The 21,660-nt window shown below is 51.4% G+C and overlaps 1 protein-coding gene across 4 annotated transcripts; it reads right to left on the bottom strand.

Moving 5' to 3' along the window:
- Positions 1-2,002: 2,002 nt before the first annotated feature.
- Positions 2,003-17,350, bottom strand: Cnnm3 (cyclin and CBS domain divalent metal cation transport mediator 3). Of its 4 annotated transcripts, none has more exons than XM_087565158.1 (9): positions 16,079-17,350; positions 9,835-9,978; positions 8,731-8,880; positions 8,248-8,417; positions 8,022-8,118; positions 7,614-7,747; positions 7,125-7,263; positions 5,049-5,147; positions 2,003-4,003 (listed from the first exon to the last, which is right to left on the bottom strand). In XM_087565158.1, the coding sequence occupies exons 1-8, from the start codon at positions 17,313-17,315 to the stop codon at positions 5,098-5,100; spliced, it is 2,121 nt and encodes a 706-aa protein (XP_087421284.1). In that variant the 5' UTR covers positions 17,316-17,350; the 3' UTR covers positions 2,003-4,003; positions 5,049-5,097. The 4 variants fall into 4 exon arrangements, with proteins under 4 accessions (XP_087421284.1, XP_087421285.1, NP_001100371.2 ...); XM_087565159.1 differs by having other exon boundaries at positions 8,731-8,877; NM_001106901.2 differs by lacking the exon at positions 5,049-5,147.
- Between the last annotated feature and the right edge of the window lie 4,310 nt (positions 17,351-21,660).

The raw sequence follows: 21,660 nt of genomic DNA, 5'->3' as shown, positions 1-21,660 counted from the left end.
GTGCAAACTGTAAGGGATCCTAGGCGGGTGGTGGGCCAGAAATACCTACCTTAATAGCCCAGGATACAAAACAAACAAAAATCTGTCTCTTCCCTAATACTAGTGAACACACAGATACAAAAACCACAGTACTACAATTGTTTAAACCTAAGAAAGCACAAGAAGAGTTCTGCACAGTTCCTACCGGAGCCAGATGTAAGCAGGACTCTCCTCAACTTTGTAAGCAAATACATACCACCCCAATCTCACCACGTGTGATGGTAGTGCCTTCCTATACAACCCCAGTACCTGAGTGGACCCAGGGCTGCTTTGAGTTCCAGTCTAGGCTGAACAGCATGAGACTTGAATAAAAGGCAGGCAGGCAGGCAGGCATAGGTGTCATGCTTGTAATAACACGTGGGAGGCAGAGGCAAGGCACTGAGGTCGGCTTGGCCCACAGGCTGACACTTCCTCCTCCCCTTTCTGGTTTTATTTTTTGAGACAGGATTTTGTTCTGGAACTCACTCTGTAAAACAGGCTGGCCTTCAACCCAAAAGATCTGCCTGCCTCTGAGTGCTAGGACTAAAGGCATGTGCCCTGTTTTAAGAGAAACGGGGAAAAAAAACCCAAGTGGGTTCAACTTTAGTGAGCAAGAGCGGTCAGAAACTAATGTGAAGTAGTTGACAACTCAGAGCCACACAAATACAACTGAGGGGCACATCCTTCCAACAAACGGACATCCTCAGATCCTCAGGCTAAACAGGAAAGAAGGGAGCCTAAAAACATAAGAACCAACTAACACCCATAACAAAGCAGTGAAGAGCAGCAACAACCACCACTCTTCCAAAGCTCTCAGGTCCGGGAGAAGCCAGTGTCTGCTGGCAGTAAGCAGAGATATGCAACTCTCTCTCTCACACACACATACACACATACACATACACTCCTCTCTCTCTCTCTCTCACACACACACACACACACACACACCCCAGCTATGACCCAAGTCTTATTTATAGAAACATTATTTCAAAATGGGTCACAAGCTTACATGCAAAACAATTAGGAAGAAAGGCAATTGAGACTGATATGGTAAAAGTGCAAAAGAAAGTTTGATAAAAATGAATTTAATCACAAAAACCTTTAGGATGAGTCAGGTGTGGCAGCGCATGCCTGTAGACCCCTATCTTGGGAGGGAGAGGCAGGTGAACCTGAGTTCCAGGCCAGCCTGGGCTACACAAACTCTTGGCTTGAAAATCCAAACTTAAAATCTGCTTTTGTTCTGTACATGCCCCTGCTGTGAGAACACGGCTCACTGTTAATATGTCAGAGAGGGGGGTTGGGGATTTAGCTCAGTGGTAGAGCGCTTGCCTAGCAAGCGCAAGGCCCTGGGTTCGGTCCCCAGCTCTGAAAAAAAGAAAAAAAAAATGTCAGAGAGGACGCGCCGAGATGGACACTCATGGGAGCCCATGGCTGCTTGGTCCTTCAGACCAGATGCTTATAAAGAGGGAGTAAAGCAGGGGCCGAGGCCCAACACCCCTTTGAGGCCAAGCCCAGATGAACCCAGGAGGCCCTACCTCAGAGGGCAGCCCAGGGATCAGAAGTCTTTAGTACAGACTCGGGGCACAATTCAGATCTAGACTCCAGCAACACATAGATTAAAATCTTTGCAAACCAAAAATACAAGGGATTTTAGAATCTGAGTATTTGAAGAGTTCTCAAGGGAAACAAAGGAGGGGAGGGTGGAGATGTATAAACACGTGGAAAGGAACGTACCAGTCACCAAGTTGAACCAGTGAGCAGATTCGTACTTAGATGTGATCAAGGAAAACTAGACAAGGACCACAGCATGGTCACATGACTTTGGGGTAGGGTGTTGAGAAACCAGATCACTCCTGTATTTCCTGGAGGAATTTAAGCTTGTGCACAGCTATGCCAAAAGGCCAGGCGGTTTCTTTTTAAGGTAAACATCCTTGTCCCTGTGCTGCTGGCACTTCCCCAAGGCAGACACTAATCTTCACACTGAATGTGTACGTGAATGTTCATAGCAGCTTTATTTTGAAAAGGCCAAGAACTGGAAACAACCCAGATGTCCTCTGACAGGACAATGAATACACCATGGGACACCATTTGGCAAGGGGGAGGAACACGCCATGACACACTGACCTGGAACAGTCTCCAGAGCACTACGATGAATGGAGGAGTCAATCCCAAAGGATGCACACCGCTCGGCCCCTTATGACATTCTTGAAGTGACAAAGTGACAGAGCTGAGGAAAGTCTAGTGGTCCCGGGGCTTAGGGCCAGGGCAGGTGGCTCTGAGGGCGGTCCAGGGGGTACCCTGGTAGTGCCAGGACAGTGGGTTAGTCTTCCAAGGTAGCAGAACTCAGGTCTACACAGAGGTGGCGGGGATGCAGAACTCCATAGTTCTGCCCACTACATAGTTTATGAGATGGGAACACTGGGGGAAGCCAGATGAAGGTGCGTGGGCTCTGTGTCTTTGCCATATCCTATGAATCTGCAATTACTGTAGAAGACAAAGTCAGAGCAAAAGAAACAATGGCTCCAAGTGCATCCTGGCATCCTACCCTGGAACCCAGTTACCAGAAATCAAAGAAAAAGTAAAATCTAAATGAAGGCCACAGTTAAGAGTACTCCAGTGTTAACACTTTAGTTTTGATATATGTAACAAGGTTAATTAACATGTTAACATCAGGAGAAGCTGGCAAAAGGCATAGGGAACTCTTCTAGGAGGAAGTTAAAACTACTTCAAGACCACAGCTCTGCCGGTTCAAGGTGAGCACAGGTAACCAAGGTTCTAATTTGATTCTGAGGTTCAGCCAAAATTTAGAATTCTGTTTTGGAGACAGGAAAATTTTATTTGTGTCTGACCTGGGTTTGTTCTTAGAGCATATTCCATTAGAATTTATTTTTCTCGGGCCTCCGAGTCTCACAAGGGCCTGCATTCTTTTAAGGAAGGTTCCAGAAATCCTTCCTTCCCACCCCAATCTATGGTCCCAGAGCCGAAACTGTGGAAAGAAAGTACAGGTAAACTAAAATAAAAAGACAATGTCTTCCCATTCCTGTGTCTCTAAAACATCACTGGAAACAGAAAAGTGCAAAGGATTTGAATATTTCTGAGATACAAGAAAACCTTGACTTCTTAGCAAGCGACGAGGACGTAGCAGGCTCACAACCGACCCTAACTGACTGATGCTCCCGACATTACAGCTGTACATCTTCCTGGATGCTCAGGGCAAAAGCACAAGACAGGTACAACAGGCGGTCAGCATCCGCCTTTAGCCTTCCACACGACCTCAAACAGAAACCGACAATACCGTTATGGCTTCCCCAAGTGGGGAGGAAATGCAAGCTGACCCTGGGCCAGCCTGCTTATGAGTCAGAGGAGCTTCCTCCACAGGAGGGAGCAGAACCGGGGCACCAACTTATTGGGGAGCTCTGCTCTTAGATTTGGCACACAGAAAAAACTGGGGTTCATGAATCAAAATACAGCATTGTAAGAGAAGCCAAAAAGTACATGGCAGGGCCATGGATTTGAACACTTTCATCTAAAGCCAGCACTCCTGGTTTGCTCAGAGTAGTGCCAGTGACAGGCTAATCAAAAGCAAAATGAGCACAGGCCCAGGCCATGTGAAGGCACTGGGCTCAGGGAGACACACACACTGTGCTGTTACAGCACTGGGTCTTCGGGACTAGAGATGATGCTGTTTCTTTTGTCCCCTCAGAAACAGGCTTCTGGAGGGTTGCTCTGTTAATCCCATCTCCTCAAGGACAACAGAGGGGCTGGAGGCTCTGGCACTGAGGAGGCCCAGGACCCACAGCTTCTAAGGGCCATCTAAAACGTGGCCAGGATAGGTGGGGATGGGCTGGTATGAAGCTCCTGCTTGGCTGTCCCAGCTCCCCACGAGCTTGTCCATTCCCAGCTCGGGGCTGAGTGGCAAGCAGTTACACTCCTGGGTTCCGCCCAGGGCTCTCCTCCACTGGGATGCTGCGTCTGCTGCTGCTGGGCCCTAAGGAAAAGGGAAAAGAAAATGGCGTTCACCCTAGTGAGGGAGTAGGCTCACAAAGCCTTTAGGGAGTTTAGGACAGGGAGTAGCAGCCTGGACAGATGGGCCTCAGACCCGCAGGAGTCATCAAGGCTGTTAGCAACATGGTCAGAAGGCTTCAAGAGAGAAACCTACTCCAAGGCCAGATGCCACCGTGAAGGACAAAGGCCATCTATAGCCTATTCTATTGTTGGTTTGTGAGTGCTGCTTCCCTTCTTTGGGGCAGGAGGGGTTGAGAGGTCTTAAGCAGTCCAGGTCGACCTTGAACCCTAGATGCTCCTATCTCTACCTCCTATGAACTGGAATTAAAGGTTTTACCACCATAGTTGCCTTTAAACTTAATTTATTCAATTTACTTTTCGAAGTAAGCCAGCGTCTCATACTATTTGGTGTGTCCATACGCACATGTGAGGGTATGCATGTGTTGGGGTGTCAGAAGTGTGGCGGTCAGAAGGGCATCTCTGAGAATCAGTTCTCACCTTCTAAGGCCCTGGGGACCAAACCTGTGTCACCAGGTTTAGTACCAAGCATCTTTACCCACGCAGCCATATGGCCGGCCCTTATTTTGTTTTGAGACAAAGTCTTGCTGGGTGACCTGGAATTCACCATGTAGTGCAGAGTGACCACAAACTCAAGGCAGTCTCCTGCCTCATCCTCATCCTCCCTCATCCTGGAGTGCTGAGATTATAGGCACGAGTCATGGTGCCTACAGGGTGCTATGCAGTTTTCACTACGGGAGGCTCAAGGCAGCTATGCTGGGCAAAAAGAGCTTCCGTGGATGGCCAAGAGCTGCTGTGCTCCAGTTACAAGGAAGCCTAGTGTTCCAGGACTAACCAGGTGTCTCATATCCCCGTCTTCTAGAAAAAGTAAATACCGGGAAAGTGAAATACAGTACCTCTCCCGACTCCTCCCACAGAGAAGCGCCCCAGCCTGGGAAGCTACCCAAAGTGTCGGCCAACAGCTAAGGGTGGGAAAGGAAAGCAAAGAAAAGGGGGAGGGAGATATTTACCTTGGTGTTCTCTTAAAACAAAAAATGCTCACTAGTCCACAGTCATTTATCAACTGCAGTTTCCAAGTGTGCCAAAGAGGGGAAGGTGAACTGGGAAGGCTGAAGAGAGCAGAGAGAGAGAGAAGGAGACAGGCTGATGACGAGTGGCAGGGACCCGCTTCAGCTCCACATCAAGCTCTGTACCATGCAAGGGTTGCTGGGAAGGCACCAATCGCAGGGCTGCAGGACTCACCAGGACTCAGAGAACTTGGCAAAGGGCCAAGAGTTTAGGTTTTGCAGGTCACCTGATGTCCCAAGTACTCAGCTGCACCTCTGCCACTCAGAGGCAGCCAGGCACAACCCAAACAGACGGGCCCTAATAAGGCCCTAATAAGACCTTATTTATGAGCTCATGCGTCGGCCAAATGAGGCTCCTGTACCACAGTTTGCCGACTCCCAATGTAGCAATTTAAAGTTCTTATACCTTTCAAACATTTCAACAATGTCACTTTTCTGTCAGGGATTTAGTGCCCAAGTCTGCAGGACCTGAGTCTCTCTCTGTATTAATCAGTGCTCCACCGAAACCAGCTCTGTGCAGTAACACTGATCTCAGAGTTGGGGACAAACACAGGGAGACCCCAGAGTTAGGTCCATCTCAATGTGGCAAGCATCGGATCATATTTAGGTGAAAATTGCCAACATTAGGCTGGCAAACAGGGTGGATAAACTGTTACACAGAAGAAATGGCCCACAAGCCACTCTAAGTCCTCTCCCATAGGATAGCCTCAAGAGTCGGCAAAGTCAAGAGGAATGGAAACGATCTCTTGAGACCAGAGGTGCAGCTCAAATGGTAGAAAGCCACCTATTGTGGGCAAGGCTCTAGAGGCAGGGAAGGAGGAGAGGAGGAGGAAGCGAAGTGGAAGGGGAAGACAGAAGGGGGAGGAGGGAAGGAGGGGAAAAAAATCCCCAGTGGAAAGCACCCTCAGAAAGCACTACTGTCCCCAGCTCAGGTCTGCACACTGAAAACAGCCTGCACAGTCTGAGTTCATGTTGAAAACAAGTCTCGATAGAGCTAACGTGACCGTGTGAACTTCTGCTCTGGGGTATTGCACAAGGCAGTGGTAAGCACTGAGACATGGTCTAAACCTGCCTTTCTGAAAGTGAAGGTGACCCGTGCCCACGGCTAGGACTGCAAGGTCTGCCTCGCCTCACAGGCTGTCCCTCAGGAATACTAGAGCTATAGCCCACAGGGCTGAGTCATCACCGTGGCTCAGCGCCATGGGTCTCTGTCCTCTGTACCTGTGTATCGCCACGCCTCTTGATTCAGAAAGCAGTACTACTGTAAAAACGTGCTTGTGATCTCAGGTGGCCGTAGCTCTAAGCTCCTGGGAGGCTGGAGCCGCCGGCCCTCCTGTACTGGACAGGCCCAGCATTCCCACCTCTCAGGCTGGGTAGCTCTGCCAGTGGAGACAGCAGCTCTAAATATGGTGCTTGCAGAGTGAATGCTTTGGCTCCCTCAGGTGGCAGAATGGAGTGAGGGACAGTGCCTGCCTGCCTGCCTGCCTGCCTGCCTGCCTGCTTTCCAGAATACTTCCCAGGCTCATCATGACAATCCTGAGCCTTATCCAAGGACTGATCAACAAACAACAGAAAACCCCACACCAGGGACTGTTAGGCAGGCCAGTGCCTACCCACAATGCAAACCGTCCCCCACCCAGGCGCCTTCTGTTTCCAGCGCTACAGACCTTCACTGTCAACACTGTGTTGTTGACTCAGCTCCACACCAAGTGGTCCTCGGAGCCAGGACCCAATTTTCTAGACCTAACCTTGATCTTAAGTGGGTTGAGTGTTTCTAAACTACACATCTCCCCATCCATCAAGAACCAATTAAGCCATCTCCAAGAGGTCAGAGAGAAAAGGCTGGGCTCTATTTGGAGTGCCAGCTGATCTATATAATTCGGTATAATCTAAGTCCCTACAAACGGCAAGAAGGAAAAGGATGCACAGAGAAACAGAAGGATGGGAGACAGGGAGCAGAAGCGGCGTCCCACATAACCCTGGGCCCCAGCACTTCACAATGCACTGTGTGGTACTTACCTGCTGTCTCTCTGGATTTGTCACCAAGGAGCCTGGTCTGGCTGCCCGGGATGGCCTGGAGCTCAGCGTTCTCTGGAGATGGAGGTAAGCTCTGGGCTCGGGTAGCCAGGAGTGCATTAAGGTACTGCAGCCGTGTGACCTAGAGGACACGAGAATGGAGAGATTACCTAGCAGATGTAGACAGACAGACAGACAGACAGCAGGGTTCCCGCCTCTGGCCTCTGACAGGCGGGACTTTAAACTGGTGAAAGGCAAAGGGGTTTTGGTTTTGGGCCTAGTGTTAGGATCACCAATAGAGAGAGCAGATGTAAGGTTTCCACACAGGCCCAGGTCCCAACATCCAGGGTCACAGGAGGCCCCACCACTTAGGGTGTGAGCACACCTTCTCAAGCAGAGTTCACTTTCCGTCCTTACACTGACCAGCTAGACTAGCCCCTTGGGGGCACAAAGGCAGTTGAAGGAGCACCAATACGCAGCCCAGACAGTCACCTTAATGAGCTGCAGGTCAGAAAGGGCCCTCACAGTGTAGTCAGGACAGTACGTGCAGGAGCGGGTACTGTCCGCTGGTTCAGGCTGCAAGTCATGGCGGATGAGCTGGCGTGAAGACACTGGGGACTGATGAGCTACGGAAGAAATAGTAAAAGGCGGTGGACGCCAACAGAACAACAGCACAGCCCTCAGACCTACCCATCAAGTCACCTTTGAGAGGGGACAGCGGGAACATGGAAGGTGGGGGAGCCACCCTGGAGCGTTTGCAGGGATCGAGTGAGCAACCGAGATAAACAAGGCAGAAATGCAGCAGCTCTGCCCTACACTACCTAGTGACGGGCAGCTTGCTGTGGGCAGACCCAGACCTGCCGCAGCACCAGAGTTGAGGGTTCCAAAGCCACGGCTTACCTGAAGATGGAGCTGTCAGGGCGGACACGCCATAGTATGTGAAGGCCCCGTTCTCGAACTTCAGGCCCTCTTTCCCGATTTCCACCTCGACCCTGCCCTGAGAAGACGACGGGGGTGGACAGGTTATTTCCCCCATCACAGGAGAGAATACAGAGAAGCCCTCAGTGTTTAAGGGTGTATGTCTGCATCACTCTCTCAGGCTTCAGGCCTGGGCAACCAGAGTTACCTGCAGGATGAGAATGAAGTAATCTACTGGCTGGCTGCGCTGGTACAAATAATGGTGTGTGGCCAAGCGGTTGCTCTCGTCAAACTTCACCTCCTGGTTGACACTGGGATGCTTCAGCAGGTGCAGCAAGACTTTCTCAGAGATTCGCAATGGGCTGAACACATCCACCTCTGCCCCACGGTGGGAGAAAGGGACAGTGTCCACTGGGGCCCAAATGGCCTGTCATCACACCTGCCTCCTGGGCTCTCCCAGTGGCCCCTGGGCTGCGGCAATCAATCCACACAAGAGAGCCAAGAGGACATATGCATGAGCCAGATGAGGTTCCCAGAACACGCCTTACCAGGACACACCACTAGCTCTGCAGAGGGAAGCAGATGCTCGTCCAGAGCCTCCAGCTCGCTAGGAGCCTGGTGTCTGGCCTGGGTGGTTTCTTGACCCTCTGGGTGGTGAGACCGGGGGCCAAGGACCACCCTTCACCCTCACCTCGGGAAAGGAAGCGCTGGGTGGCCAGGAGCAGCTGAGGCGAGATTTTTACTTTATATTCATCATCAGACACCTTGAATAAGGAGAATTCCTCCTTCCGCTTGAGAGGGGCGCCCAGGGTGACGGCCTTCTTCTTCACCTTTGTGTCTGCTGGGGTAGTGAACAGATGGCGTGAGTGGCTGTCAGCACCCAACCATGAACACAGACAGACAAATGCTTCGGCTGCCTATCCCCTTCTTCCCAGGGTTCAGGGATTTCAGGGAGGATATTGCCAGGACCCTACAGACACAACCTTGGAACTGCTTCCTTCAAGACAGTAATCCTAGTGCCCAGGACAGAGGAGGCGACAGCTCACATTGGGGCCACGCCCAAGAGGAAGCCTGGCTCTCCTGCTGTGAGGACCACAGAAGGGAATACGTGCTTGACCATCACCCGCAGCACCTAAGGGCTTCACCATACCAGGGCAGCGGCTACCCTGGTGACCTGCATCAGCCCAGGTACAGAACTGAAAGCACAGACATGGCAGTGCAGGGTCCAAAGTGGCTACGTGAGGCTCCAGCTACAGAAGGTCCCACAACCTGCTTGGTAGTGAATAATTTGTTTGTTTGTTTTGGAGACAAGGTCTATTATGTAGCCCGGGTTGGCTGGGAATTTGAGAGACTCACCTGCCATTGCTTGGCTAGGATTAAAGGCATGTGGATGGTCTTTTAAAACCTGTGTGTTGAAGGTGATCAAATTCAGCTCCATTCAGGCTAGATGAATACTCTACTACTGAGCTTCAAATCCAATTCAAAGAGTGTATCAAGGAGCGAATGTGGGCTGGCAAAGGCAGAAGGCATAGGCCTGCCAACAGCAGAAGCTTCTTCCAGTGATGGAGGGCTGTCTGCAGAGCCCTCTGTTCACAGAGGGTCACAAAATTCAACCTCAGGTTGGTCTGCCTGGCTTGTATAGAGGGACAACACTAGCCCATACCAGGGCAGGGGAGGTCTGGTCTGGCTGGAGCTCCAACCAGTTTTCAGCAGCATTAAGACCCACAGGCCTCTGACGGAGACGCCCTTCAGGCTACTGGAAGGGCTTTGAGAGAAAAGCAGTTGTCAAACTCACAGTAGTCTTCAGACTCATCCAGGATCTCAGACCTGATGATCTCCTCGATGACGTCCTCCAGGGTGACCAGGCCCAGCACCTCATAGAAGGGATCGCCCTCGCCCTCATTGTTCACCTTCTGAACGATGGCCAGGTGGGACTTGCCTGTAGGAGGGATACTTATTTGCAGCCTGCAGGGACCCCTGACAACTGCTCAGTCTGCTGAGTCAGGGGCACTGGGTCGGATCGGAGTGCCTACCGGGTTTCTAAATTCTTTCTAGTCCTTGCTGCTAGTGCTGGCGCTGGTCCAAGCTAGCAGGCAGGTGCCATTTCCACAAGGGCTGATCTGCCATGGGATACAAACTCATGAGGCCAGGCAGGAAAGGCCACAAGTGCAGCATTTGAGTTTTGAATTTTCAAACCCCAAGGCCACTCAGAGAGGCCTCCACTCAGCTCCCTCCTTGCAAGAGTGAGTCCCTTTGGGTACTACTAACAGGAAGGATTAACCTCTCCTGTGCTCCTGGACTTCCTTGAAAAAGGCTCACGATTCTGGGGCCTGCTGCGCCGGGATCAATCAGTAAGCAGGGGAAGGAAGCTCCCAGCCATGCGAACCTAAGACAAGGTGCGTGCAAAGGGACAGAAGGCCTTTCCAAGGCAGCAGGGGAACAGAAAGCAGGGAGGCTCTAGGGATTAACATTGTGTCCCCACTAGACAGGACTGAATACTCCCCAGGGCAGATATACAATCTGGCTTGGCCAGCTCCACAGAACCACGGCAGGTAATGACTGCCGTGCTGAAACAACCAGACCAAAGGCCCTAGAGTTCTCATTTTCATTAACAGGCTCAAATGCACTGCAGTTATTTGGAAGCTGGAAGACCCATCATGATGCATGCTCTGTGTGTGTGTGTGTGTGTGTGTGTGTGTGTGTGTGTGTGTGTGTGTGCGCGCGCGCGCTCGCGCACACGCTCTCATGCGCACACGCATGCTCTCTCCCTCTGCTGAGCACAGAAACCAGGGCCTCGTGGTTTCTCACTATTGCCAGCATTGACCTGTGCTTCAAGCCCCTTTGCTCTCTTCTAAAGTCATCATGTACGTGTACACACTGAGAAAAATCACATGCCAACACGCCTTTCAGAACTGAGGTCTCAGTCAACTCAGCACCATGACAGACAAGAGTAAACCAAACCTCAAGCTGGTGAAGACAGAGGCTGAGTAGAGAGCTTACTCCTAATCCTTCCTCTGCCTCAAGAGGCCAGTGGGGCTGGCAGGGAAGAAAGCAGGGGTTGATTGCGTCATAGAAAACACAAGTCGCTGCAGCTCCAAAGCACTCTCTCTCTCTCTCTCTCTTTTTTTCTTTTCTTTTTTTTTTCGGAACTGGGGACTGAACCCAGGGCCTTGCGGTTGCTAGGCAAGCGCTCTACCACTGAGCTAAATCCCCAACCCCAAAGCACTCTCTCTTTTGGGCACAAAATAATCCCTGCCATGGGCACCTCTCCCCTGGGGACATAATTCCCAAACTAATGCTGCTTGAACTGACCTTGAACTCTAGGGCCTTTGGTCTGGTTGTTTCAGCACTGCAGTCATACCTGCCATGGTTCTGTGAAGCAGGGCCCCAAAGGGTAGCTAGCAGTCCAGATACCAGAGACTTGAGCTCCAGGAAGATCAGTGGCTACCTCAGGCTCAGAGGCAGGGAGGGGAGAGAAGTGATCCAAAGACTGTGACATCAGTGAAGTCAGCAAGACGGTAACATGCCTAACATGCCCTTTGTTTATTCGTTCCTTTTTTCTTTCTTTCTTTCTTTCTTTTTTTTTTTTTTTTTTGAGACAGGATTTCTTTGTATAGCCTTGGCTGTTCTAGAACTTGCTTTGTAGACTAGGCTAGCCTCGAACTTACAGAGATCCTCCTGCCTCTGCACTCAAGTGTAGGGATTAAAGGTGTGCGCCACCACGGCCTGGCTGCTCTTTATTCTTTTTTTTTTTTTTTTTTCGGAGCTGGGGACCGAACCCAGGGCCTTGCGCTTCCTAGGCAAGCGCTCTAACCACTGAGCTAAATCCCCAGCCCCTTTTATTTATTTTTTTATTCATTTATTATATATAAGTACACTGTAGCTGTCTTCAGATACACCAGAAGAGGGCATCGGATCTCTTTACAGATGGTTGTGAGCCACCATGTGGTTGCTGGGAATTGAACTCAGGACCTCTGGAAGAGCAGTTGGGTGCTCTTAACCTCTGAGCCATCTCTCCAGCCCTCTTTATTCTTAAGAGGAGAAAAGTATAAAGGAGTCAGGAAGGAAAGGACCCACACATGGAAATCCAGGATCAGAGATCAAGGAAGCTCCTCATTCACCAGAGGACCTAGGAAGTCAAGGCAGGCAGAAAGGACCCCACTGCTTCTACAATTCATGTAATCAAGCAGCTTCTGGAACAGTCTCTTTAGGCAGAGAGGCATTCACCCCAAGTCCTTCAGTATCAGGATGCTTGGTTCTCCAGAGGCCACCCACATGGACGTGGCCGTCCCTGTATGTAACATTTCTTTCCTGCTGACATGTTAAATGCAACCTGCTCCATGTCTCATCCTGCCACACACCCTCCATCCTTTGGTCCTGTGCCAGTTCACTGCTACCTGGGCTCAACTTTACAGCCCCACATGAATGAAGGCCATCTACCTGCATCCATTCTCCCAACTACTCCTCAGCCCCAGGACCAAAGACCAAGGGCAAAATCTCTGTGGCAGTGGCAGAGTGCTTGACTAACACGTACTAAAAAGCTCTGGGTTCCTTCCCTAGCACTCAGAGGAACAAAGTCAAGGACATTTCGCTGCTGATCTCTCCTTATACCCCCACTCCTTCTCTTACAAATATCTCTCCCTTAGCTTTCAGGAAATTCTGAGACTCTTATTTCCACGGTCCAGCCTGTTCCTAGCAATTTTTCGGCCCCATTCTCCTGCATGCTTTGTGTTCTCAGGGTTTAGGCTTTGGTACCACTCCTGTAGCTCTGGAGATTGATGAGTTAACCCTGACTCTCAGTTAGCAGTTGGTATCACAGCTGCCTGCTAGGAATCTACATCCTGGGACACAAACTCCAATGTAAGAAAATGTTCACCTGCTCCTGGCTCCAGCCCTTAGGGAAGCCAGAACTTGTCCTCCAATACAACCTCTGGCTCCATGGCCCTAAGCCAAGCACAGCACATGTCCTCTATTCCACCTGCTAATGCCTCCCTGGGTTACCCCTCAGGCCAATGTGGCACCTGACCAGCTTCCCTGAGTCACTGGTACCCACATCAGCCACCATCAATAAAAACCAGACCATCAAGGTACTGGGTACGGAACACACAGAACACTTTAGTGCAAGCCCATGGGTGGCAGAAGCAGGAAGATCTGAGTTGAAGGGAGCCAAAGCCACACCATGAGACCCCGTCTCCAAACGTAAGACACTGAGGCAGTGCTGCTCCCAGCTCCCAGCCCTGTTGACCAGATGAGCCACGTCCAAAAGGTGACGCACAAGGGCTCCACTCATCTCCCCTGTGAGCACTTTAACTAAGGGACTGGAAAGTGAAAAAGAGCCCCCATCATGTCATCCTTAACCCCATCACTATGTCTAGAAGCTTAAATTCAGTTCTCTGCAGACAGGGACAACCCTTACTCCTCCACCATCCCTGACCTGAGCTGCAGATGGGATGGGACATGGCGACGAATGCCACCCCTGCTCACCAACCCTCCTCCATTCCACATGGCTTCCAATTCACAATCCCCCTGCCTCCAAGCTGAGACTTTGTCTTGTCTCTTGACACGAATCAACCAGAACTTGCTCTGGCAAGGCATGTGCCACCATCCTTGATGAGACTGAGAAATCTGAAGAGAGTCTGGGGCATCAAAGGGACAGTGAAGGTCTTTATAGTCCAGGTCACCCTTAAAAGGCTAATTTGCCGGGCACCAGCCAAAACCATCTCCCAAGGAGTCACTAGGTGACAAGCACATCAGACCTGAGTCTCTTTTCTTTGGTAAAATAACAGAGCAAGAGAGCTGTGGCTGTCTTCCTAGGACCTGGGATCTCAAAGTAGGCAAGGAAGGTCACCTGCTGGCTGGCTCCCACTCTGTGAGGAATGACAGCAGCCCAGACACCATACTATCTACCCACTCCCTAGGAGGAGGCTGCAGGACCAAGTTCTAGGATAGAGTCAGAACACACCTGAGGGCGGACACAGTCAGAGGTGCTCACTCAAGCCTCCCGCGTCACCCATTCCTGATCTACACACAGACCTCCTGCAAAGACAAGGGAGACTGGGCATGGAGGGTGCCCGTCAGAGCCTGGCATGTGCTGTGTGCAATGCAAGAGCTGCCTCTCCTGACAGGCGCTGGGGCCTGAAGACCTGCCCACTACCCTGTTCAGGAGGCTCTGCTCCATCTCACTGTGCAGCCCCATCCAGCCAGAGCCCTGGTGTCCATCCCTACAGTCCCAGGCAGCACACACATCTGGTGCACGGGAGCGCCCAGGCTCTGGAAGCAGCCTAGAGATGAGGAGTTGAGTGCTGCAGAGGTGCCCGCATCTTGTTTTTGTATCAAGACAGGATTTCCCTGTGTAGATCTCTCTGTGAACGCAGAGATCTGCCTGCTTCTGCTCCCCAAGGTGCTGGGATTGAAGGTGTGTGCCTCCTGCTCCCTAGGGCTCTACAGATTAACACGTGGAGCACCTCATAGTTTTTACTGTCAACCTTAGTAGATGTACAAATACATTTGCTCTTGCAGAAGACCTGGGATCAGTTGCCAGCACCCATACTGTGTCTCACAACCATTTACAACTCCAGTTGTGGGGGGGGGGTCCGAAGCCCTCTTCTACCCTCTCAGGCATCAGACACAGTGTACATAAACACACGCAAAGCACGCACACAATAAAATAAGTGAGTCTTAAAAAACAAAACAGGCTGATCAGGCAGCAGTGAAAGGAGTTGGTGAAAAAGGAGAGTTAAGGGAAAATCCCAGCAACAGTAAGGCAAAAAACGGGGGTGGAGGGGCAGGGGGCACGACACTGGAACTGGAGATGTGGTATGGGAGGAGTGAGCAGCTGGCACAAGCTGAAAAACAATTTAAGTGAAAGGGAGGAGACTGGAGAGATGGCTCCGCTGTCAAGAGCACCAGAGGACCCAGGGCTCAGTTCCCAGGACCCACAGGGTGGCTGTAACTCCAGTCCCCAGGAACCCAGCGCCCCCTTCTGGCTTTCATAGGCACTGCATGCACAAGGGACACAATACATGCACTCGTACATATGAAAATAAAAATCTCAAAAAAAAAAAAAAAAAAAAAAAAAGAAAAGAAATAAGGAAGGAAGAGGAAAGGAGAAAGGGAGGAGGGGGCTGGAGAGATTGCGCAGTGGTTAAGAGCACTGACTGCTCTTCCAGAGGTCCTGAGTTCAAATTCCAGCAACAACATGGTGGCTCACAACTATCTGTAATGGGATCTGGTGCAGGATACATGAAGGCAGAACACTGTATACATAATAAATATATTTAAAAAAAGAGAGAGAGAAAAAAAACTTAACGGGGGGGTGGGGGTAAGTAGAGGGCGGGTGGGTGGAGGGCAGGAAGCCAAGAAAGGAAACTAAATCACTATTTATGAGTTGCTTTCGATGACATTAAAATGAAAGTTCTCTTGGTACCTATAGGAAGTATTTGTGAGTCCCTCCTAATCCCACAATCTGGAAGGGCCAGGAGCCATCACAGGGCCAGCTAATTTAATGTTAAAAAGGCAAAGACAACGGTTTCTAGTTACCTAACCCTTTTGACATCATTTTAGTTATTATCCAAGAATCTGGGGCAGCTAGGAAGCCCAAGTGTACAAAAAACGGCCCAGAAGGAAACCTCTAGGATTAGAGCCAAGTAGGCATGCTCACTGCCTGCCAAGGGAGCTTTTATTCATTCATTTACTTTTGAGACGGAATCTTTAGTCCAGTTCAGCTTCCATTCTTCTAAGTAGAGGGCACCACCTTAATTTATGTGGTGCTGGGGAGTGCTCAGGGCTTCTTGTATGTTAGCAAGCACTAGGCTACCTCCCCAACTTTTTTTTTTTTTTTTAAATACAAATTGGGCCATCACCTTCCAATCCTCCCGCATTGGACTCCCACAGCACTTGCTTCTGCTTCTAAAAGGTGGGTCTTTAAATATTTCCAAAGGTCACTCCCAGGTGCAAGGCCATCACTTTCTGAGAAGGGTCAAGTTCCTCTGCCTTCTCTGGTGGAGTGAGACCCTTCCCAACAAAGGGCATCCCCTTACCTCTCTTGAACTCCTCCAGGACGGCGTCCAGTTTGGTGTCGTTGAAGACAAAGTGGAGTGGATGGTTGTAGAATCGGGTGATGGTGCTGAGCGGCGTGCAGTCCTCGGGGTCCACGAAGGCCAGGTCTTTGAGGTACAGCATGTCCACGATGTTGGAGCGCTCCTCCTCAAACACTGGGATGCGCGTGTGGCCGCTCTGCATGATGCTTGCGAGGACGCTGAAGTCCAGGACAGTGCCGGAGTCCAGCATAAAGCAGTCTTCGAGCGGCGTGAGCACGTCCTCCACGGTCCGGTAGCGCAGCACTCCCTTGCTGAGGTCGCTGTAGGGGTCGCCACCGCCGCGCGCCAGCTCTAGCACGCGCTCCCGCAGACGCCCGGGCCGCGCTGCCAGCTCCAGCAGCTGCCCGACGGGCAGCGCCACCGGCAAGGTGAGTAGCACCGCCAGGCGGCTGAGGCCCAGCGCGCGCGGCGCCAGCGCCAGAGCCCAGCGTCCGCTCACGGCGGCCGGCAGCACCTCACCTACCAGGAACACCAGCCCCGCGCAGCCCAGCACGGCGGGAACGGCGCGCTGGCCCACCGCCCCGTACAGCAGCACCGCCAGTGCCGCCTGTGCCAGGCTGGCCAGAAGCAGCAGCGCGCCCAGGGCGCAGCCGGCCCAGCGCCGTGCGGGTTCCAGGCGCCGCGCAGCCGCGCGCTCCGCCTCCGAGCCGCTCTCGCGCAGCACCTGCACCTCGGCCGGCGCCAGCGCCAGCGCGCTCAGCTGCAGGCCGCGAGCCACAGCCGCCAGAGCCAGCAGCCCGGCCGCCCCCAGCCCCAGCGCCCAGGGCGCCGCCGCCTCCTCAGCTGCCCCGCCGCCCGGCTCCACGCGCACTGCCAGCAGCGCGGAGCGCGGGTGGCCGGCCTCGGCGCGCAGGCGCAGCAGCGCGCGCCACTCGCCCGTGGGGGCGGCCGCCTCCGAGGGCTCCGTGGCCCGCCCGCCCTCGGGGCAGCCTGCGCCCTCCGGGGCTACCCAGGTCCAGGAACTGTTGGCCAAGCCTGGGCAGAAGAGTCGCAAGCACAAAGTGGCCTCCGGCGCTGCCCTTCCGCGTAGGGAGCCCGCGCCCGGAGCACCGTCCTCCTCCGTGCAGAAGCTCAGCAGTCCCGCGCCCGGCGCCGCCTCCCCTGCGGTGCTGCCCAGACAGAACGCAGCAAGCACCCAGCCCAACCAACCCGCCACAGCCGCAGCAGCCGCCGCCATGGCCTGCTACCCCTTCTGGGCCTCGGGCGCAGCCTACCCCACTCACCCGCGCCTATGCTGTTGCGGCCAATCGGCGCGGGCCTTCCCGTCACTTTAACCAATAAGCAGTTGACGGGGGCGGGCTCTGGGGAGAACTAGGCTGCGCCGGGGAGTAAACAAGCGGCGCGGGGCGGGGCAGGCCGGGGGGGCGTGGCGCTCGGTTGGCGAGGGAGGACGCGGAGCGGCCGTCTGGGACGACCTTAGCGTCCCGGCGTGTGTGGACGAGCAAGGTCGTTAGCCCTCTGGCCTGCAAGGTTAAGAGCTGAATAAGAACCAGGCGCTGGGCACACGGAAGCCAAAGATTGATTTTCTTATTTGTATATATGTATGTGGGTTTGCGCATGCGAGTGTAGTGCTTTATGCGGACAGAAGAGGGCGTCAGATCCCCCTGGAGCTGGAGTTCCAAGAACTGAACTCTGTTTCTTTCTTTTTTTTTTTTTTTTCCGGAGCTGGGGACCGAACCCAGGGCCTTGCGCTTCCTAGGCAAGCGCTCTACCACTGAGCTAAATCCCCAACCCCTCCTGAACTCTGTTTCTTAACACGCATTCTTTAACCTCAGCCAGCTCTCCGGCCCTATTGGTTTGTTTTAAAGCTGACGTCTCTCGAAGGCATTCCTGCTTTGCGTTGGACTCTGTGGATGTCAAGACAGACACCTGCTTTTGAGCAAGTTACTTTGACGGGACGCTCCATAGTAAATACTCAACCCCAGAAAAATCAGTTTCCTCGAATCTTCACACCTGTTTCATGTACTTAATCTTAAGGATAGAATGAGGTTTAGAGACTGAGTCTGTGTGCCATTGGGTTCTGACGCGCACCTGACAATCCAGGTCATGAAGCCACGCAGGAAGGTAGCAGTTTTCAGGAATGTTCACACTTGCTAGCTTCACAACCGCACTTTATCCTGATTCCTTGGGCCGAGAAAGCTGTTCTAGAGGGTTCTTTCTGTCCTCATTTTGGAAGACACCTATATGGATCAGATGGAGCGGTCTTCACTCTTTGCATGTAGTCTTTGTGATTAGCTCTTCTGTAGGTATCCACGTTTTTGCAATTTTCTATTTTCTCCCTAAATGCCCTAATACATGGACACATCTTATACATAGATGTTTTGTTTTGTGTGTATGTGGTATATGTGTGTTGTGTATGCAGGTGCAGAAGGAGGCTAGAACAGGTCACTGCATCCCCTGGAACTAGAATTACTGACATTTGTGAGTTACCATGTGGGTTCTGAGAACCAGGACTTCTGCAAGAGCAGTTAAGTGTTCTTAACCACTGAGCCCATCTCTCCAGCCCCTTGAATGTTTTTTAAAAAGGATTCTGTAGACATAACTCAGTGTCCTAAAAATATTATGTAATATGACCACAAGTTGTGTAGAAGATAATGTACAAAAACAAAACAAAACAAACAAACAAAAAAACAGGCCCCTGAGGAAAGACCAAGAGGGAAAATCATTGGTGAAAAGTTCTTACCCAGCTTGTAATCTCAGCAGAGGCCAGCAGGGGCCTCATAGTGAGTTAGAGGCCAGGTAGGGCTATATAGTGAGATCCTGTCTCAAAAATCAAAACAAGGGGCTAGAGAAATGACCCCATGCTGCTCTTCAGAGGACTCTCGTGTGGTTCCCAATACCTCCACTCAGGTGACTCACCACCACCTCTACCTCCAGCCCCAAGGAATCCTGTGCCCTCGTCTGCCCTCACATACATCGAATACGTACATATACACACACACCTTTAAGAACTAAACAGAGTCCCCCCAAAAGTCTTTACAAAGTTGGCAGTGACTCTTCTACATTGTAAACTCAGAATGGTGGCTGGCAAGTCGCATCTCTGCTCCCGTTTTTATTATCTGAACAGTGCTATATGCCCCAAGAAGTTCTGCCTCTAGGGATGACAGAGTAAGCCACCAGTAGAAGCAATTAAGACATGGTTGCTCTTTTGCATTGGAACTGTCTTGCTGCCTTTAAGGACAAACGTCCTTAAAGTGAATGCAACCTTTAGTTCCCACTGTGTCTCCAAGTCAAGATAAAATGCTGACACCGGGCTAGAACAGATGGTGTGCATGCAGTGAATCACGTGTCCGAAGCCATCAGCCAGCAAGGAACAGCCTGTAGGAAAGGAAGGAGGAACTCAAGAGACTTTTCCTCTCTCTACTTTTTTTTTTTTTTTTGAGGCTAAAAACCTTGAGTTAAAGAAGATTGAGTACAATGTAGAAAACAACAGATGGTCTTTTAAACTGTCTATATCTAAGCCCATGAAGAATGCAGGTTGCTAGAGTGGCCGGTTTCAGTTTAGAGCATTCTTTCTCCCTGCTGTTTTTTTTACTCCCATTTCTGGTTCATCTCAATTTCAATGGAGACGCTTGCCTTTACTTAGGTTTCTCGCTGACCCTCCCTAGGACGTTCTCCTTAGTGACCATCTAGGCCAGAGCATTTTTACTTTTTATCAAGACATTTGCTTTTTTTTTTTTTTTTTTTTAAGATTTATTTATGGGGTTGGGGATTTAGCTCCGTGGTAGAGCGCTTGCCTACCAAGCGCAAGGCCCTGGGTTCGGTCCCCAGCTCCGAAAAAAAGAAAAGGAAAAAAAAAGATTTATTTATTTATTATATATGAGTACACTGTCGCTGTCTTCAGACACACCAGAAGAGGGCATCGGATCCCATTGCAGACGGTTGTGAGCCACCATGTGGTTGCTGGGAATTGAACTCAGGACCTCTGAAGAGCAGTCAGTGCTGAGCCAGCTCTCCAGTGTGATGTCACCTGATTGTGTTGATGAGATTGGGCCAAGGATCCAGCCAAGATCTTCACTGGCTCACGTGATGAGCATTTCCTACGCTGAGTGTGTGTAGGACAGGTGCCTTCCAAAAGGCTGCGAGTCTGGCAGGAACAGCAGCCTCTGCCCCCTTCACGGTGCTCAGAATCAACTCTGGTACAAGAAAACGTTTTAAGATCTGGCAGGAAGTGTTATGAGGAAACATTGAGGAGATGCTGTCTGAAGTGAAGGTAATCAAGGGAGGCTTCTCGAAGGAGGTAACATTTGAACAGAAGTTGAAATGACACGAAGGGCAAACCTTCTAAGGTCTGGGAAGAAATATCCCAGAAGGAGGTGACAGGAAGTGCAAAAGCGGTGGACCATGCTCTCTTCCGGGACTCTTCCTCACAAAGCTAGCAGCTGGTGTGTAGCAAGCAGGGGCTCAGCACCAAACACACTTGCGACAGACAACAGACAGTTGCCACTTCATCTCATTTCTGCATACACATTTCCATGTTAGCCTTTCGTCTGCAGTATTCCTTTGTTGCCTACCCAAGTGCTTTCCTTTTCCCCCTGTTGGCAGGCCTTCCTGTATAGCCTAGGCTGGCCTCAAATTCATCTTTTTTCTTTTTCTTTTTCTTTTTTTGTTTTGGAGCTGGGGACTGAACCCAGGGCCTTGCGCTTGGTAGGCAAGCGCTCTACCACGGAGCTAAATCCCCAACCCCCCTGGCCTCAAATTCATGATGCTGCTGCCTCAGCTTCTTGTGTGTTGAGGTGACATGCCAGCATGTCCTGGTCAACCAGGGTATTGGAAGAAAGGAAGACAAATGGAGAGCAGCCAGCTCCACAGAGCAAGATCTCTTCTAAAAAACAACTTAACCAGGGCTGGGCGTGGTGGCGCACGTCTTGAATCCCAGCATTTGAGAGGCAGAGGCAGGTGAATCTTTTGAGTTTGAGGCCAGCCTGGTCTACGTGGGAAATTCCAGGTCAGCCAGAGGTACATAACAAAAGCCCTGTCTCAAAACAAGCACAAGACCTGAGATGCCAGTTCTCGGAGCTGGAGGCAGTGGGTCACCACCACATGAGACCAACATGGGCTCCACAGGGAGATCTTTATCAAGTACAAATGAGCTCTGCTTGATTCTCCAGCCCTTGGCACCCAGGACTGCACACGTAAGTCTTCAGCGTGTGTGTTTGCCACCAAAGGGTTCCACAGTTGCGGTTCTGAGTGATAACCTAGGCAGCACAGCGAGGAAACCTTAGGCCAACCATTTCTGATGGACACTCCAACCCCCAAAGCCACCCATGGGGGCTACGCAAAGTAGTTTCTGTGTGTTGTGAAACGCCGCCATCCCACAATTGCACGGAGCCCAAACAGCTCTCAGCCCCCAGAGTGGAGGGAGGGCAATTTGTTCGTTCTGGTTGCTCCATCCCAACACTCACAAACTCAACATCCCAAACTCAAAACCTATGACATCTGACCAACTTGCCCTGCGTGCCTGCCAGCAGCTGCCACTCTGCGACTCTGTGACAACTGCCGTGATTATATATGTTTGTAAA

Source organism: Rattus norvegicus, chromosome 9 (assembly GCF_021556685.1).
Source record: "Rattus norvegicus strain SHRSP/BbbUtx chromosome 9, alternate assembly SHRSP_T2T, whole genome shotgun sequence".
NCBI classification, from domain to species: Eukaryota; Metazoa; Chordata; class Mammalia; order Rodentia; family Muridae; genus Rattus; species Rattus norvegicus.
The sequence above is the reverse complement of the archived record's forward strand: the minus strand, read 5'-3'. Positions and strand labels throughout refer to the sequence as shown.

What these genes read in the sequence shown, in the direction of transcription:
- Cnnm3 (NM_001106901.2), bottom strand. Translation starts at nt 17,315, where the DNA reads ATGGCGGCGGCTGCTGCGGCTGTGGCGGGTTGGTTGGGCTGGGTGCTT. An exon ending in CCTGGAGGAGTTCAAGAGAG is followed by an intron (nt 9,979 to 16,078) that starts GTAAGGGGATGC and finishes TCCCTCCTACAG; the next exon opens with GCAAGTCCCACCTGGCCATC. An exon ending in CTGACCTGCAGCTCATTAAG is followed by an intron (nt 7,264 to 7,613) that starts GTGACTGTCTGG and finishes CGTGTCCTCTAG; the next exon opens with GTCACACGGCTGCAGTACCT.